At 33.3% G+C, this 18,844-nt stretch overlaps 1 protein-coding gene across 6 annotated transcripts; it reads right to left on the bottom strand.

Annotated features, from left to right (window-relative positions):
• Nucleotides 1-3,797: 3,797 nt before the first annotated feature.
• On the bottom strand, nt 3,798-16,060 carry LOC143054861 (uncharacterized). 6 transcript variants are annotated; one of them, XM_076227935.1, is made up of 6 exons: nt 15,622-16,050; nt 13,218-13,331; nt 11,934-12,056; nt 7,375-7,470; nt 6,742-6,837; nt 3,798-5,902 (listed from the first exon to the last, which is right to left on the bottom strand). In XM_076227935.1, the coding sequence occupies exons 3-6, from the start codon at nt 12,045-12,047 to the stop codon at nt 5,342-5,344; spliced, it is 867 nt and encodes a 288-aa protein (XP_076084050.1). In that variant the 5' UTR covers nt 12,048-12,056; nt 13,218-13,331; nt 15,622-16,050; the 3' UTR covers nt 3,798-5,341. The 6 variants fall into 6 exon arrangements, 4 of the variants coding, with proteins under 4 accessions (XP_076084050.1, XP_076084048.1, XP_076084052.1 ...); XM_076227933.1 differs by having other exon boundaries at nt 15,628-16,050; XM_076227937.1 differs by lacking the exon at nt 15,622-16,050 and adding an exon at nt 10,967-11,096 and having other exon boundaries at nt 13,218-13,409.
• Nucleotides 16,061-18,844: the final 2,784 nt, after the last annotated feature.

Genomic DNA, 18,844 nt, shown 5'->3' with positions numbered 1-18,844 from the left:
GACCAAACATTCTTACTGCCAGTCAATATTGAGTGTTTATTTTGTCAATACATTCCGAGTGGTGCTTCATGAAGAGAAAAAGTTACCGACCGTGCCAGTGAGTCAAGGTCGTAAAAAACTGGCATCATCAAGAGAAGATCAGAGAAAAAAACAGATATGAATGATACCATCGTATGAACGATTATTTAGTGGATCGACGTACTTCAATGTATTAATAAAGTATTTGTATATTAGAATGAAAACCGATAATAAATACAAACTTACTGTAAATATAGTGTAGAAGAACTGTCGCATGCCAGAGAAAGAAACTGATACATTTCACATAAAAGACAGGTGTTTATTATTATTGTAGCATTGAAATCAATAATCATTTGTTAAAATAACACCTGATTATCGATTATGTCTATCTGTCAAAAATATGATTTTATCATTCTAATTGTTACATGGGAATAGTGTTATATAACTTGTATTGTACTGTTTTGTCAGGAATATGAAATATCAAATGGATTTTTTTTCATCTCTCATATAAAATCGAGGCTGTCATCATTACGACGATCATTGACCTTTTCAAATTGACATTCCCCATGGGATAAAGAAGAATCGAACAATTCAGTCCCTTCTCGAAGTGTACTCATCGCAGGGCAGTGAGATCATTCGTAACATCCCGGCTGATTCCGTACCTCCAGCCACGAGCGTTCAGCCAACAGATGGAGAGAAGCGAAATTCCCCGAGGCAAGTTAGCCGATTGTATGCAGTGGAATGGCACCCCCGAGGCAAGTTAGCCGATATTGTATACAGTGGAATGGCACGACTGAATAACTTGGCTTACAATGCAGGCTTTTATAAGTTCGCAATCTAAGGCGGAATTAAATATAGGATTTAATATTTATTATGTCCCCACTCTCCATTACGAAGTAGCGGGGTATAAATTTTAAACCCGTCCGTCAGTCTGTCAGTTGCTAAAGCAAATGCCTTTTATCGGAATGCAATTTTAATTGGATAAATGGACATGAGAGGAAGAACTTTCCAGAGTGTAAGGTCACGGCCGTAACTAGGGTCAAGGTAAGAGGAAAAAGTGGTTTGCGAATCTTTAAAAAAAAACTGCACATGGGATTTCATACAAAATATGCTCCGATCCACGATTTAATTTAATATCAAAATTAACTGCATGCATGACATTACAATCTCGTGGCTATTTATTTAACATTAAATACAATTCCTAAAACTACAACACAAGTTCGCGTGTGAAGGTTAAATTATATTATTCATAATCATTTCGTCAGTTTTTATTTGGATATTAAGTTTCCTAATTATAGAAACATGCACTTTTTTATTACAGTACTATAAACATAACTTTTATAAATCAGTTTTATAAAAATTTGACACTATATTTGTACCCCAATATGAAATATTATCCTATAAAATGAAGTATATAATATATAGATATAAATGTGCTGTGATTAGACAAATCGTGACTTTCATCTCTCATGATTTTTACTTTAAGATTTTCTTTATTTATATAACATAATATGTATTTCGTTATTAAAGTCCTGTGGGGATATTCTGGAAAGATATACAAAAGGTCAAACATAGATACATGGGGTCAGACATAGCTACATGAGGTTCAACATCGCTATTTTTTAACAAGGAGAACAATTAAAGTATGAAACGGAGTGTAGGTAAACAACATACGGTTGATTGAATGTTTCTTCCTAAACGACTGTGATAAATGAGGGGTTGTAAAGGGGGGGGGGAGAGAGGGTTGGAAACATTGCTAATAATCTGAAATAAGAAACTATTGTGAGGCTTGGACATTGTGTTTCCATTCATAGATAAAGTCTAAGTTAATAAGTCTGGTCTCCTTTGAGCCTCTAGTTTATTTGAAAATGTAATAAGTGTATTTGAAAGAGCTCTATTATCACATTTTGACACTTTAAGTTTATATGATCCATACCTGTCCGCGTGATATGTCCTCGGGTTAAATCAATTTTTACATATTTTTACATTTTTAATTAATAGATATTTAATTAGGCGGAGCGACATCTGTCATAGGATAAATATCATTTAAGAGAAGTAATATCATATTATTTGACTGTTATTTGTTTTGATTTTTTTGTATATTTTTGATATATCAACCAAGACGAATTATTCTCTTGAAAGCCCGTGTAATACAAACCCAATACCGAATGTCAAGTTCAAGTTATGAAAACTTGAACGTAAAAACAAAAAACAAAACCAATACTGAATACCAAGTTATAAAAGTCCGAATGCATAACGATAAACAAAACCAATACCGAATACCAAGTTATAAAAGTCCGAGTGTATAACGATGAACAAAACCAATACCGAATACCAAGTTATAAAAGTCCGAATGTAAAACGATGAACAAAACCAATACCGAATACTAATTAAGATATAAAAATCCGCATGTAAACTAAATCAAACGACTAGCGGCCTGATTTATGAAACCCGAAATTAAAAAATTAAAACAAATCAAACGAGAAAACTAACGACATGCTTCGTTTAAAGGATGATAAACGAAACCCTAATAATTAGTATATAGCAACAAACGACAACCCCTGAATTACAGGCTTCTTGCTTGGGAATAGGCATACATAATGCGACGGTGTTTAACATGTTTGCGGGAGCCAAACCCCTATGATTTAACCTGCTACAATGGTTTTAGAGCACAACATTCAAAGCAAAATTTGCATGCATGTACAGGACGAGAACAAGTTAACAATAATTGTAGGTCCTCATATAAAGCCGAAAAGAGGATTAAAGGGTGGGAAATTCGGATTGCCACTGGCAATGACTGATCAATGAGGGCATATTGGATAGGGACAGACATTTCACCTACGGACATCAACGAGATGTTTCAAGGTAGCGAGACACTATCTCTACACAAGGCATCGAAATTAAGGTCTCCATTCTCAATGGAAGTAATTATACCTTTTATGTAATGACAAAAAAATCGTAGTTACCACTAACCCGAATAATGCAGTAGTTACTATTCGAGTTAAGATAACACTATTTTACTTTATTGATACATGAAGGTGAAATACAATGAACATCACAAACATTAAAGACATAGATAATTAAATCAAACTTACTGCTTTGTTTTGATACGATTCCAATTATCTTAAAAGTTACAGTTGTCTGTCTTGAATGCCGTGTCGGATTCCTGATGTTGTCCAGAATTTCCGATGTCGTGCCAGAATTCCAATGAATCGATCACAGCTTCATTTCAACTTCAATAGTATAAAATATGTCATGTGTATGTATGTACAGTTATTTCTATTAATGAAATTATATTTTTCTCTTGGTGTTTTCCAGTGAACTTTGTAAGTTATGCAGTTTTGAAATTACTACAAACTCCTTCATTCGAATCAAAGAGTTACACAACTTAAATAGCCCTGAAACTCCATTGTCATTTTTACTGTGTGTCCTCTAGAACTGTCTCAATTTTGTGTAGAAACATAATCTTCTCCAGAACTGGCTGACCTTTGTGTAGAAACAAAATCTTCTTCACGGAACCGAATGACCTCTGTGTAGAAATAAAATGATTATAAATTGTTTGATCCCTGAATAAAAACAACGTTTTAAAAGCTTAAGAGGCTGTCCAAGGAAAACTCAGGCAATGGTTGGCACATCATGGGACTCAGATTTCAATGAAACTTTACATGAAGTCTATTAAAGACATGAAATGAAAAAAAAAAATGTCGGGGAAAAAAATTGTGCACGGTTGCCATGGCAACACGAGCATCATCATTTTGGCCTTTGAAACAGCCAAGAAAAACTGATTTTTACTACATTTTCAATTCAACATTTCTTCTTAATCACAATTTGAAGAGCTTAACTATATTGATACAAGATAATATCCACCTTAGTGTCTTTATTCCATAAATTACTTGTTATAATCAATATATTGACAAAGGAAAAAAAAACACCTAATAAGGACATCCAAAACGCCAATTGTTCATTTTGCCAAAATCAGCCATTTTTGAAGTCTTCTGGAATTCCATCCATGGTAAATATTGGAAATGTACCATATAGAGCTAACAGATTATCATATTCTTTAATAAAAAGAACAAAAAATTTGGTGGGATCACATTCCTGTAAGGCTAAAAAAAACCGGAACAGCATACCCCTCTCAGCTCAAAAAACAGCTTCAAACTGTATTATTGCCAGATCAAACTTTTACACATTCATGCATATTTTTCTTTTAATAAAGTCAAATCTCATTATTCTTAATGAAAGGGGTATCAGTAACTTCAAAATTAATAACTGCTTTTCATGTTTAATATATTTTAACATGGGTGCAGCCTCAATTTCTACATGGATAAGATCACGATACAAGATGATCATGTATTTAAATTACACACAAACTCACAAATAAGCAAATAGTGATGGCAAAGATTTATTTTTATTCCATAGATCAATCTTATATTTAAACAAGGTTCAAGATAAGTTGAAAAAAAACACAATATTGCAAAAATTACAGAATAAAATAGGCAAGGAAAGTATCGGTGAACTTCACATGCATACCCATTTCTAAGACCAATCGCAACAAATTCTATTTTCTTTAGCAATGATTATTGTATGTACATGCACTACAAATCTATAAACTAAGAATTTAACAATGACCTCCTTAAACTTGCAGTCAGGTGCAAGTATTTATTCCATGTTTCTTGTCTCTCAATTTACAGCAATAAAAGTCTAAATGGTACCATAGTGCACAAGCAAACTTCCATTCAAAAACTAATTTCTGAAATATTTTTATCATGTTTAGTAATTGAAACCTTGACCTTTAACAAGCAAAGTAAGTGTAAATTATAACAATTCTTACATACTAGACATTTTAACCATATCATCAAGTTTCTTTTGATAAAATGTAAAGTTTTTGAGATTTATTGTCTGAAACCCACGTGTAATTTCATTTTTTGTGCCTGTGACCTTTTGACGAAATTTACCCTAACTAGCATTGCTTGCTTACTTCATAAGAAACAGAATTTCTTAGGGTTTGACAGGGATATAAACTTTTTGAGTTATTTTCTTGAAAACAATTTTTAACACCTTTAACCCTATCCGCCATCCCCAATAGTCTGGTAGCACCTCAGCTAAAACCCTGATGCATTGCTATGATTCATGCAAATACATAAATATATATATTAGAATTTTGTGTCATGAATATTTACACTTCATCCCTACTTTTTAATCTTGTACTATGATGGCTAGATAAAAATTATGAAGCAGATACAAAATATAAATCTAAAGGAATATCACAATAGGTTGGTCAAAACATTGCAATACATATTTTAGTTCCAGCATAAAAGAAAAATCATTGACAAATGGAATGAATTAGTTCAAGTTCATTTTCCTGACGAGTAATTTCTATAATAGCATCATTTAATTCATCATCAGATTCCTCTTTAGGAATTTTTCCAGATTGATTGACAAATCTGGAAAATAAACCCTGTACTTGTTGTGAGCTCAGCCATTCTTCTGGTGAAAAAAGCCTATTCCCATTTTCATCCCTGACTGCTCTTATTTTTTTGGAAGCCTCTGTTGGAGTATATTTTCGGCCAGTTTGTTCACCTTCCATAAATAAATTAAGTAAATAGTCTTTTACAGCTATGCTAAATCTCTTATTCATTCTTCTTCCTTTCAATGACCATCCTGAATGTAGTGAACATTGTGTTTTAGTCTGTGGTGTCTGATCATCAGTTGCTTTTGAAAAAACACTTGTCATTGACTCTTTTATATTAGTGCATTTACTACTCCAAAAAGTTTTTACTCGATCAGCGTGCCTGATATTATGATTTCCAATGTCCTGGTGAATGTTATATTCATGTAGACTAACAAATGTTAGACCACATTCACCACAAGTATAGTCATCAGTCTGCAAAAGAAAAATTACATTTGTATAAAAGAAGTGAAAAACAGCAGAATTGAATCACTATATCATGCATACATGTATACTGTGAACGAATTTGTGGGTATTAAAACTTAAGTAATTTCAATCATCTCCCTTGAAAAAAATCAGACCAGAAATATCCTCCTTCGTGCATATCTACAGGTTGTGTACAACAACTGGGTAAAGTTTCATCAGTATTAACCTTTTTAGGAGTAGTTGCGCTAACAAGACTTGTTGCCATTTATTGCTAGATGTATATTTAACTAAGTACATGTAAATTCAATTATCTCCCTTGAAATAGTTCCATCCAGAAATATTTTCCTTTTTCCACATCCTTTGGTTGTGTACTACAACTGTTTGAAGTTTCATCAATATTAAGGAAGAGTTGCACTTATGAGACATGATGGACAGACGGATGGAGGGACGACAGGGTGATTCCTATATATATATCCCTAAAAACTTGGTTTTTTTGGGGTATAAAGACACTAACAACACAGGACATTAACAAAACCTAAACAAACATTAGACCTTTGGTTTTCCCGTTTAAATGGTTTTACACTAGTAATTTTGGGGCCCTTTATAACTTGTTGTTCGATGTGAGCCAAGGCTTCATGTTGAAGGCCGTACATTGACCTATAATGGTTTACTTTTTAAATTGTTATTTGGATGGAGAGTTGTCTCATTGGCACTCACATCACATCTTCTTATATCTATGAACAATATTGTCAAAGTCTAGAAAGATTGGTCCATCCTTAATTTCTTTTGCAAGATGAAAGGATAGTGATTTTAACAATAAAAGAATATACATTGTATGTATCTGTTACCTCATTCATCTGGTCATGACTAGCAGCATTTTCCTCTGTGTTCTGCTCATTTATTTCCTCTATATTGTCTTCAGCATCTTCTGTTTCATTTCTTTCCTGTAAAAATATACTAATCATAAACACATATTTCCAATGTTGTTATCTAAAATTAATATAGGTGATAACAGATAAGAAAGTCAATTTTACATAACTCAGTTTTAAACATGTAAAATTTAACTTAGTAAGTTTAAGGATCTTTGAGCAAGCTTTGGACTTTTAAAGCTTATATATTATTACTTAGTTCAACATTCATGTAAAATGTACATTTGAGGAGTCCAAAAGGGAGATGAACTTAAAACATACAAATTTGCTGCATTTTATATAAACCTTTTCTAATTCAGTCTGTTGTTTTCGTGTGTTGGTGTAGTTTTCATTTATATTTTGTATACGTTATAATAAGGTTGTTGTTTTTCTGGCTTGAAAAGTTTTTTACTGGCCATTTTGGGGCCCTTTACAGCTGATTTGGTAAAACTCCTAGCTTACTTCACCTACATTGTGTATTAAATGGAGAGTTGTCTCATTGGCATTCATACCACATCTTCTTATTCATTTATTCATATTGTACATCATAAAATTAAGAAAAAAAATGAAAACCTTTTCATTATTCGTTTCACTGTGCTTCCTCTTAAGGCTCTTTCTTGGTCTTATTTTACTCTTTCCTTTTCTAGTAACTTTTGGCATTTCCAGTATCTACAATATAGTCAAGTAAAAAAATATTAATAATACAAACTTAAGTTGTAGTAATTTTAAAGTTATAACATTGTACACTTCTTATCCAATATGAATTCATTAGTGTGTTCTTCGACAAAAAGAAAAAGTTTCTGTGCTTCCTTTTACATCCATTCAAAAATTAGGGTCAGGTTTTTTTTTCTTTAAAATTTTTTTTTTTTTTTGTGAATTTATTTCAAGGGTAAAAAATAACAGGCATGACAGTGTAATACCATGTTAAACTTGAGAATGTTTCTAGAAAAGGAGAAGACAGTGCACCTAGGGCAAAAAATTTGCCTCAAAGTTGTCATAACTATATTTTGTTTTTATACAATTTTTTACTTGGGCCTTTCAATTTACCATCAGCCTTGCCAATTGTATATTTGATATTTTAAAAAAAAACAGTTATTTACATTTGTACTTGGTTTTTATACGACCGCAAAAATTAAAAATTTTTTGGTGGTATATTGGTATCACGTTGGTGTCGTCGTCTGCGTCGTCGTCCGAATACTTTTAGTTTTCGCACTCTAACTTTGGTAAAAGTGAATAGAAATCTATGAAATTTTAACACAAGGTTTATGACTACAAAAGGAAGGTTGGGATTGATTTTGGGAGTTTTGGTCCCAATATTTTAGGAATTAGGGGCCAAAAAAGGGCCCAAATAAGCATTATTCTTGGTTTTCGCACAATAACTTTAGTATAAGTAAATAGAAATCAATGAAATCTAAACACAAGGTTTATGACCACAAAAGGAAGATTGGGATTTTTTTTTTTGGAGCTGAGGTCCCAACAGTTTAGGAATTAGGGGCCAAAAAGGGGCCCAAATAAGCATTATTCTTGGTTTTTGCACCATAACTTTAGTATAAGTAAATAGAAATCTATGAAATTTAAACACAAGGTTTATGACCATAAAAGGAAGGTTGGGTTTGATTTTGGGAGTTTTGGTCCCAACAGTTTAGGAATAAGGGGCTCAAAGGGTCCAAAATTGAACTTTGTTTGATTTCATAAAAAATTGAATAATTGGGGTTCTTTGATATGCCGAATCTAACTGTGTATGTAGATTCTTAAGTTTTGGTCCCATTTTCAAATTCACTCATGTCATGTTTTGTTTCAATCGATAAAGTGGTTTTCTAAAAGAAGACATTTGTATGTATTTCCTATAGGGTCCTAAGTTAAATTAAGTCCCCTGCTGGCAGCCATCTTGGATGATGAATCAAGTTACAAAGTAACAACACTTGGTCATCATCTCATAAGGATCAATCATACCATGTTTGGTTTCATTCCATTTAGTGGTTTTCTAAAAGAAGAAATTTGCATGTATTTCCTATAGGGTCCTATATGTTAAACTAAGTCCCCTGCTGGCAGCCATATTGGATGATGGATCGGATAAAAATAAACAATACTTAGTCAGCACCCCATAAGGAACATTCATGCCATGTTTTGTTTCAATCCATTCAGTGGTTCTCTAAAAGGAGACATTTGTATGTAATTCCTATAGGGTCCTAAGTTAAAATAAGCAGCCATCTTGGATGATGAACTAAGCTACAAAGTTTAAAAATTTGTTTTTAAACATCATTCTTCTGTTATTTTCAAGCATACATGTATAATATTGACAAAAACTGCAGGAACAGTTAACATTGTCAGGTCAGGGGCCATAAATCTAAATAGGGTTGCTATATTAATCTTTTGCATTTTAAATTAATTAATGCCCATTGAAATTGGTAAAAAGATTTGTACCGTTTTATTTTCAATTGAAGATTTCTTGCTGTTGTGCAATACTGTGCTGATGCGAATACTGAGTTTTGTTTTCAGACAATTTTTGACACCTTATTTATACACAGTTGGGACAATAACCCACAAAATCAATCTCAAGCCTAATTTTGTGGTACTGAACCTCTTGGTAAAATTTCATAGAGATTCATTTATAAATACTAAAGTTATTGTCTAGAAACCAAATGTCTACTGACAATGACACTAACATGATAGACTGATAGCAATATAAAATTACAAATACATTTTTGTGCAGTCATGTAAAACCAGATGCTCCGCAGGGCGCAGCTTTATACGACTGCAGAGGGAGAACCCTGAACAGTTGGGGCAAGTATGGACACAACATTTAAGCTTGATACAGCTCTGAATTTGGATTGCGATTAAATAGTTGACCCTTTTGACTCCTAATTCATTGGGACCAAAACTCCCAAAATCAATCCAAACCTTCCTTTTGTGGTCATAAACCTTGTGTTAAAATTTGATAGATTTCTATATACTTACACTAAATTTATTGTGCAAAAAACAAGAAAAATGCTTCTTTGGGAAATGTTTTTGGCCCCTAATTCCTAAACTGTTGGGACTAAAACTCCCAAAATCAATCCCAACAGACTATGCGAAATACGTCGGACCGTCGGACAAATCCGGTGAATAATGGATCGGTCTGGTAAAATTTTGTTGAATTCCGGTCCGAATGTCCGGTGTTTTTTTTCATGGAACATTCTAGCAAAATTGCCAAACGATCTCAAATTCATTTTCATCTTTATTATTCACCACAGCGATGTTTATTTTGTTCAACCGCTAGCTTTATGCCGAACATCGACAACCAGTAATGTGTAAATCCGGGTAAAAACATATCTGACTGTCAAAAACAACAATGGATGCCATCATTGGCACAACCGGAAATGTAAATAAAACCGGATCAGATTCTGGGAACGGATAAGGATAATTCCGGGTTTGCCGATTTAAATACAATAAATGAATAAACATCCAAGCAGATCACAAAATTTAGCTATGAAATATAACCACAAGAATTGAAAACCAAAAGATATATGAAAAAGAAAGAAGAAACAGGAAATAATATTTTATACAGAAACTCTAGTAAATTATGTTTAGTTCACAAACATTGTCAAAATCCAATAAAATGGGACATTACTCTTCACTGAAATGCATTCAAGCAATTGTGCACAACTTTCATAACAATATCCCCTCTTGTTACATCATTTTGTTTTAATTTTTGCATTTCGGGGAGGAGTAGGGCACAACAAAGTCATATGTTTGTTGTTTTTTGTCGGATAATATACAATTAGATGTAAAAAAAAATTGGTCTGGTAAAATTTCATTCGGTCTGGTAAAGCTAGGATGCTTACCAGACAGAATGTCCTGTAAAAATAAAATTCATTCGCGTAGTCTGTCCCAACCTTCCTTTTGTAGTCATAGACCTTGTATTAAAATTCTATAGATTTCTGTTTACTTATACTAAAGTTATTGTGCGAAAACAAAGAAAACTGCTTATTTGGGCCCTTTTTGGCCCCTAATTTCTAAACTGTTGGGACCAAAACACCCAAAATCAATCCCAACCTTTCTTTTCATAGATTTTTATTTTCTTTTACTCAAGTTAGAATGCGAAAACCAAATGTCTTCAGAAGACAACGACTATGACGACGTGATACCAATGTACGACCAAAAAATTTTCAAAAAATAACATTACCTCAATAGTGGAAAAGAGCCATCAGAAACAAGTTTGATGACAGCATTGACTTTCTCTAAGCAAGACATTTCAGGTTCCCATTCTTCATGGCTGCTCAACGTGGCAGTACTTTGAGTTGGAAAAAAATAAGCTGAAAAATAAATACATGTATATGAATATTAGTTATTTCTGCAATAAATATTAATCAGGGGCGGATCCAGTCATCTTAAAAAGGGGGGTTCCCAACCAAGGACAAAAGGGGGGGGGCAACTATATGTCCCCATTTAAATGCATTGATCGCCCCCAAATAAGGGGGGGGGGGTTCCAACCCCCAGAACCCTCCCCCTGGATCCACCAATATTAATAGAGGCTCTATAATGCCTGAATTGCGTACCTGGAAAAATTAGAAATCTCATTAACATTTTTTTACCCAAGAGTGAAACAAAAAGTTTTTAATTATCTATTATGATTTACACTGCAAATTATATAATTAGCTAAACATCCAGAGAAAATGTCATTTTTTACTTTTTTAAGGACAATACATGTAGCTCTTATATATAGATTAATACATGGTCTTTTCTATATCGGCCATGGTATCATCCAGTGACCCCCATATCACCCTGAGACTTTAGTTGAGTGCCAATATGGGTCAAGGGATGATACCCAGGCTGATATGGAAAAGGTCATGCATTAATCTCTTTATCATATACTTCCGACAAATTGTTTCAATAGTGCTTTTGTTAGTAATTCAGTGAAGAGAGGTAACAATTTAAAATCAGAGAGATATTTAAAAAAAAAAATGCTGACTCAAAATAACAATATCAGTCTTTTTTTTTTAAACAATTTGGTAGCCCTTGAAAGGTTGGAATTTTCATCTCCGGTAAATGTATCATACTGTGCTATTTGGACCATAATCATTTATTCATAGTGTCCCCAAACTTTCTCATAAACAAACTTTTTGGTTTTCTGTATTACTTAATTTACTTACATGCACAATCAGAAGTCTGACTGGCACTTGTGAAATTTTCCTCTTTTTCTGCGGCATATTCATAATCTTTAGTACTTGTATGGTTATTGCATGAATCATCCTTATCATCTTCATGATAAATATCTGTTAAAAAAAATATATATATATTTAGTTTAAATTTAAAATTAAAAATCAAGAAAAAGACTGGCATTAAAATTATTCATGAAGAAAGTGAATTATAAAAAAGTTTCTTAAAAAACACCAAAACAATTCATAAAATAAAAGTATCATGCTGCAGAAATAAAAAAAAATAAGTGAAAGCTGCATTAGCAAAGCGTGGCCAAAATTTAATCTAAATGTTCAAATTTATTGTAGAGTTAATACATATAACTTCTAGTCCGAACTTTAAATTTGGATTAACAAGTGAAACTGCGAGCTACTGCTCACTGATGATACCCCCGCCGCAAGTGGATAATATTAATAGTGTAAAAATATGCAAGTGTTCGGTAAACAGGAAGTTGTCGAGTGATGAATCTGAAAACGCATCACACGGTATAGCTGACTTATATAAATCCTAAAACCAAATTTCAGAAATCCTTGTATTGTAGTTCCTGAGAAAAATGTGACAAAAATTTTCAACTTGGCTATCATGTGTAAAATCAGACAAGTGTTCGGTAAACAGGAAGTTGTCAAGTGATGAATCTGAAAACGCATCACACGGTATGGCTGACATATATAAATGTTGATACCAAAGTACAGAAAGGGTGGATGTGTAGTTCCTGAGAAAAATGTGACGAAAGTTTCATGGGACGGACTGACTGACGGACAGACTGACGGACGGACTGACGGAAGGACGGACAGACAGAGGTAAAACAGTATACCCCCCTTTTTTAAAGCGGGGGTATAAAAATCTTATCATTAGCTATACATGCTATAGGGACGTGTGTACTAGCATGACTAGGTTTCAAGTTAGTGTGACTTTTACTTCATAATAAACTTCCTTGACTAAATAATTCAAACTGATCCGGGACAGACGGACAAACTGACAGACGGATGCAAGAACCAGAAAAGATAGATGATAACGCAGCTTTGCTCTTTGTACTTTTAGATTTGAACTTCGAGTTGACTTCAATTTCGAATGTAAGATTTACGTAGGATTGCATAAATTTACAGATACACTGGATAACAGAAATTATGACGTAGACCATAAGCTTTTCTTAAAGCTTTTCATAAATTTACAGATTCACTATGTTCACTGGATAACAGAAATTATATAGAGTAGACAACAACTTATATATATCATACCTAAATTTGCAAGTTCTATTGATTCTGTATCATCCCCACATGAAGTTGTCCGGTACATTTGACTCCTTGTAGAAATCACATGAGGGTGAGAAGTTCTACATGGCTTACATATTCCTGCAAAATGTTTTTAAAAAAGATAAACAAATTTTACAAGGCCAATATAAACAAAGGAAAAATTTCTATCGGAAGTAAATACAATAAAAAACAAGAATGTGTCCTCAGTACACGAATGCCCCACTCGCACTATCATTTTTCTGTGTTCAGTGGACCGTGAAATTGGGGTAAAATCTCTAATTTGGCATTAAAATTAGAAAGATCATATCATAGGGAACATGTGTACCAAGTTTGAAGTCGATTGGACTTCAACTTCATCAAAAACTACCTCGACCAAAAACTTTAACCTGAAGCGGGACAGACGGACGAACAGACGAACGGACGAACGAACGGACGCACAGACCAGAAAACATAATGCCCCTCTACTATCGTAGGTGGGGCATAAAAAAATGCCCTGGTAAAATCCAGATTAAAATATTCGGAATTTTACTTACGGGAAAGAAAACAGGTCTGACAGATGGGAAATTTCAAGTCAGTCAAGATATTCATGTAATCAGAATATGGAATAATCATAAACAGACAAAAAGATCGAGTTCATTTATCTACAACTTGTTCATTTTTTCTTTGATAAATAAATTTGACCTCCTGTGGCTATTAAGTATTTTTTTTATTTCTTCAAAATATTGACCTAGTCATCGTTTTTGTTTTTTTTGTGTCATTTTAAAACTGCTATGATTTTTTACATATAATAAACTCATCATAGATAATAATATGCAGGGGCGGATCCAGCCCTTTTAAAAAGGGGGGGTTCCTAACCCAGGACAAAGTGGGGGGGGGGGGGGGGGTTCCAACTATATGTCCCCATTCAAATGCATTGATTGTCCAAAAAAAAAGGGGGGGTTCCGACCCCCAGAACCCCCATCTGGATCCGCGCCTAATATATTATATGTCAATGTGCTAAGTGCCTTCTATCATTTTTGTTTCGTTTTATATGTATTGGTCTTTTGTTGGGAAATATATGACTGTAATTGACAAATACAATGTATGTGTAAGGCCAAATAAAAAATATGTGTGTTTTCTACTTCCCTATATTTAAGCTTAAAAATAGCCTACATGTACCTTAAAGTTTGTTTTGCCATTTTTCAATAAGCACTGTTTTTAAAAGTAAGGATTTTCCTACTAGAATCACTACCTACATGTACCTACCCTATTTCTTTCAAAGATGTAATAGGAAACACACACATTATTTTATTTGGCATCAGCAAACCTGCCCGTAATTAAAAGTTTTGAAATTCATTGAGTGCTTCCAACATTTGTAGCTTCAAAGCTTGTTTTTGGGGTAATTTCTTTTAAAATCACTGCATTTTTTCTTGTATCCCTGGTGCATTTGACTTGAAAAATGCAGTACACACATATCATCCTAGTAGGCACGCCACAGTGGGGAGAGTGCAAGAACCTGAGGCTGAACATGGTTATGTTTATCAATAGTACTGTTTCAGCGGACCCTATTCATTCTAGTGGCCATCTTGTAGGGTACAATGATTCTTTCAATGTTGAAGACCGTGGGGTGAATATCAAGATGGAGAACAGGAATAAAGGCCCTATTGATTGAAAACTTGTATATTTTATATGTATTGTGTGGGATTTTGTCCTTTGCACATTTGCTACAAAAACATTTATAGGTACATGTAGGATAGGAATTCTGGGTAAAAACAGACAGGACAGGAGTTTTGAGTAAAAAAAGGCAAGATGAGCAACTCGGTGGCAAAAAAATTAAGATAAACTTGTAAAAATGCAGGACCAATGCAAATATAGTGAAAAATAAAAAGGCAGGACTGAGATTACAACTAAACAAAAATGCAGGACAAAATTTTTCATCCTAAACCCCCCCCCCCTAAAAACCAAATGGTAGCTCCCTTACTGCATATAATATATACATGTAGGCTATAACTAGTGTCTTTAAAAATCAGCTGTATTTGTACGATGCTAGGAAACTAGGTGTATGCGAGCTTTTAGCAGTTATTGTCTTTATCCTGCAATTATTTCTGTATTTTATTTATATTTCGAAAGACACAAAAAAGCCATAAATAAAGTCATTGGCTGCAAAATGTCATGCAGCAGTTCCTCGAAAATGGACGTCGATTTGAGGAGCCAAAAATCAGACGTTCATTTGGATGCTTGTTTTATATTATGACATATAAAATTAAATTGGGCTTCGATTTGAGTCTACCATATATACTACATGTGTACATGTACCTGTTCTGTAGGCTTGGCAGCCTACCGGTAATGGACACATATTAGAGAAAGGGCACAACCTGAATTAAATGTACATGTACAAAATGTAACTTACATGTACCATGGCCACTTCCAACAGGTATCAAGGATTGATAAAGGAAAAATAGTTCTTTCGATGTTTTAAAATCAATAGCCCTATCTCCTTTACACTTTGTTGTATGGACTGGATAGGCACACTTCAAACTGTTTGTTTTCCAATAAGTCCCAAGTGAATCTCTATGGGCTTTGCAAATAAGTAGTAATTGCCTGCAGGCTGCATCAACATCAAATAATCCGGCGCGATACAGTATTAGATCCTGCTCATTTACGTTTGCACCTGTAGTGCACACTTTGAGATATCTAAGGTGGGCAACAACATCTTTTTGGCAGTCACGAAAATGGATGATATGGCCAGAACAGTCTCCTAACCTGCTGAAACTGCAGAAGTCATTTGTTCCCTCCATTTTTCTTGTATACAAATGCAGTAAATGAATCCGCAGCAAATATATTTTTTTTAATTAATTTTTTCAATAAAAAGAGTTTTATCACAATCTTTGTGTGTTTTCCCCAATATTGTAATTTATTATCATTGATAGAATATTCATTGTAATATTTTATTGACAAAATAACGTATTCATTGAAAATATTCCCACTGGTATTCAAAGGGAGGTAATCCAGATACTAGTTTTATGATATGGTTCAAACAAAGAAATAAGCACTAATAATGTAGATCCCAATATTTTTTTAGCTTAAGAGTATTGATTACACATCTAAATAAATATTTAAACGATTTTTACATTTCAAATAAATGTGGAACAAAAAAAAAACAATTTTAAAAATTGCACTTTTACAATGGACATAATGGGGAAAACAAGGTACTAAAACCTCCCAAATTTTTAGACTATATCAAACTTTCATCCAAAAAACAAATACACACTATTTGTTGCATCTAATAACAAGGGCATTTAATGCAAGAAAACTAATTTTAAGAAAATTTAATGTGCCAACATTTATGCATCCCTTGCCTGGTTTTCAAATGGACAGCCTCTTAAAGATTTAATGTCAGTTATCCTCTGTAATACAGTGAAGATTATCAAAATTAAAATAAATCCCTTAATTGGTCAAGAGTCCACTTCTATATATATTGACCAGGATCACTAATTCAAACCTACTCTAAGACGTCTCTTCTGTATTACCATAAAGTTTGTTGAATATATAGTATAAACAGATTATAATGAATTGAAGATTAAAAATAACTCAAACCTAATCCTTCAGATTAAAAAACAATTAAAAAAAATGTTAGGATAACCGCCAACATGAGTATTGTGTTGTTTTAATTGGCATATACTCATTCTAAAAATATTCTAAAATTCTACAATTCTTAGGCCGGGGCAGAATAATAAAATAGTTTTGTCCATTTGCAAGACATAAATGATGCTCTCCGGTTTTATCATAACTAATGACAAGTATTTAAATATAGGTATTAAGCTCGATATTGATTCGCGGTTAGTATTCATACCCCCAAAAAATCTATACGAGGAAAAAAAATCTTTTAAGTTTGAGGAAACAAAATATTAATTTCAAGTATTTTAATTTACTCTTCTCATATAGTTGATACAGACGTGAAAATAAAATATCACGAAAAATAAAATGTGCTTGGCCTTACCTTGTCTTTTAATTATAGAAGTAGTGTCAATCTAAATTCTTATAGATACACATTGTCATTTGTTTATATTTAAGTAGGTGTAATCTGTTACAGTTATTACAATAGACAAAATTCTCAACTTTAAATATTTTAAAATATGTTATTATTGCTAGTGATTTGAAATATTTAAAGATACTATCAGAGAATTTGAAATATTAGAATTGTGTAGCAAAAACCACAAACATTTTTATGGAATTTGAAGTATCTTGTCATATGGTAAGGTACATGTCTTAACAAATGTTCTTATGTTTTTGGAGTTTAACAAGACGGGTGACGTCCATTTTCACTAACCTAGTACATAATTTTATTTAAAGGGCCAGCTGAAGACCACCGCCGGTTGCGGAATTTTCTCGCAGTGTTGGAGACCCATTTGTGGCCGTCGGCTGTTATCTGCATTTTGATCGGGTTGTTGTCTCTTTGACATATTCCCCAATTAATTTTTCAATTTTCAATGTTATTGACCAACTATTTATTTTTGGCGCAAATGAGATGGACAAAAATTTATTTACCCTACACAATATTTCTTTTAAACCACAGTGTTGTGCAGCAACATCTAGGTGACATCGATCATAACTTAAATTCCGCGTTGTTGTCAATTATCAAAAACTTAGGGTGAATAATATGTGATTGATGTTTCATTACTGACATTTAGATCACCACGTTAATTTTTTTTCGTAGTAAAATTCATGCATTGTCGTTTGGATTTCCGAACAAAAAATGGCAATTGTAAATGTACATTATACATCTAATCAATATTCTCATATTGAGAAAGTTCAGTAACTCTGGGACTATCAGTCCCAGAGGGTATCACCAGTCAGTAGTCAGTACTTTGGTACTGACACGATTTAACAAACTTACTAAACATGTTTGTCCGTTTATAAATTTTGAAATTATTAAGAAACTAAGGTTTCAACTCCCTCAGGCAGAGTTGGCTTTAGATGAATTTGGCTATTTATTTAAGGTATTTTTGACATAACTATTCAACGGTTTCGGTACTTATACATCTTCAGATTTCAAATGTTTGACTTTGAGCGTTCCTGATGAAGGTAAATCCAGAAAAGCTCTTCGGACGCAAGAAATTATTAAATATGTTGTTTTCAATTTTTTTTCCAGTAACACGTGGGTGGTGACCATTAGCACATAGCGGCTTGATAGTTGTTTGCCTAACGTCCAGCGACACATATTACATGCGTATTCAGGACGAATGGATAACGATGTAATATTTTTACTTGGCATGCAGGGAACTATGACAAGAAACAAAAGAACGGCAAATTAACTGCACTTCACACTTTACTTCTCTCAATTTTAATAAAAGGCCATGATTCTGCACTGGCAGACGACAACTAACTTAATAATTTAAACATGCTCTACCTTTTCGTACCAAAGAGCTAAATCGTGTGACACAATGTAGGAATATGATAACACTAATACATTAAACAGAATAGAAGCTAGGTCGACCGATAAGAAGGGAGAAACATTTGGATTGACCCTCCAAAGCGTTGGAAATTCATTGTCCAGTTTTCAGTCCAAATTAATTTAGAAGTAAGTATGTTTGATCAGGACGGACACACCTTTTCAAGGTAGATAGTTTGAC

Source organism: Mytilus galloprovincialis, chromosome 12, assembly GCF_965363235.1.
Source record: "Mytilus galloprovincialis chromosome 12, xbMytGall1.hap1.1, whole genome shotgun sequence".
In the NCBI taxonomy this organism is placed as follows: Eukaryota; Metazoa; Mollusca; class Bivalvia; order Mytilida; family Mytilidae; genus Mytilus; species Mytilus galloprovincialis.
The sequence above is the reverse complement of the archived record's forward strand: the minus strand, read 5'-3'. Positions and strand labels throughout refer to the sequence as shown.

Excerpts from the sequence above, each read along its gene's own strand:
- LOC143054861 (XM_076227935.1), bottom strand. The coding sequence starts at position 12,047 with ATGAAGATGATAAGGATGATTCATGCAATAACCATACAAGTACTAAAG. Across the intron at positions 7,471-11,933 it reads TCAGACTTCTGATTGTGCAT|ATACTGGAAATGCCAAAAGT; the intron begins GTAAGTAAATTA and ends ACTATATTGTAG. Across the intron at positions 5,903-6,741 it reads GTCATGACCAGATGAATGAG|ACTGATGACTATACTTGTGG; the intron begins GTAACAGATACA and ends TTTCTTTTGCAG.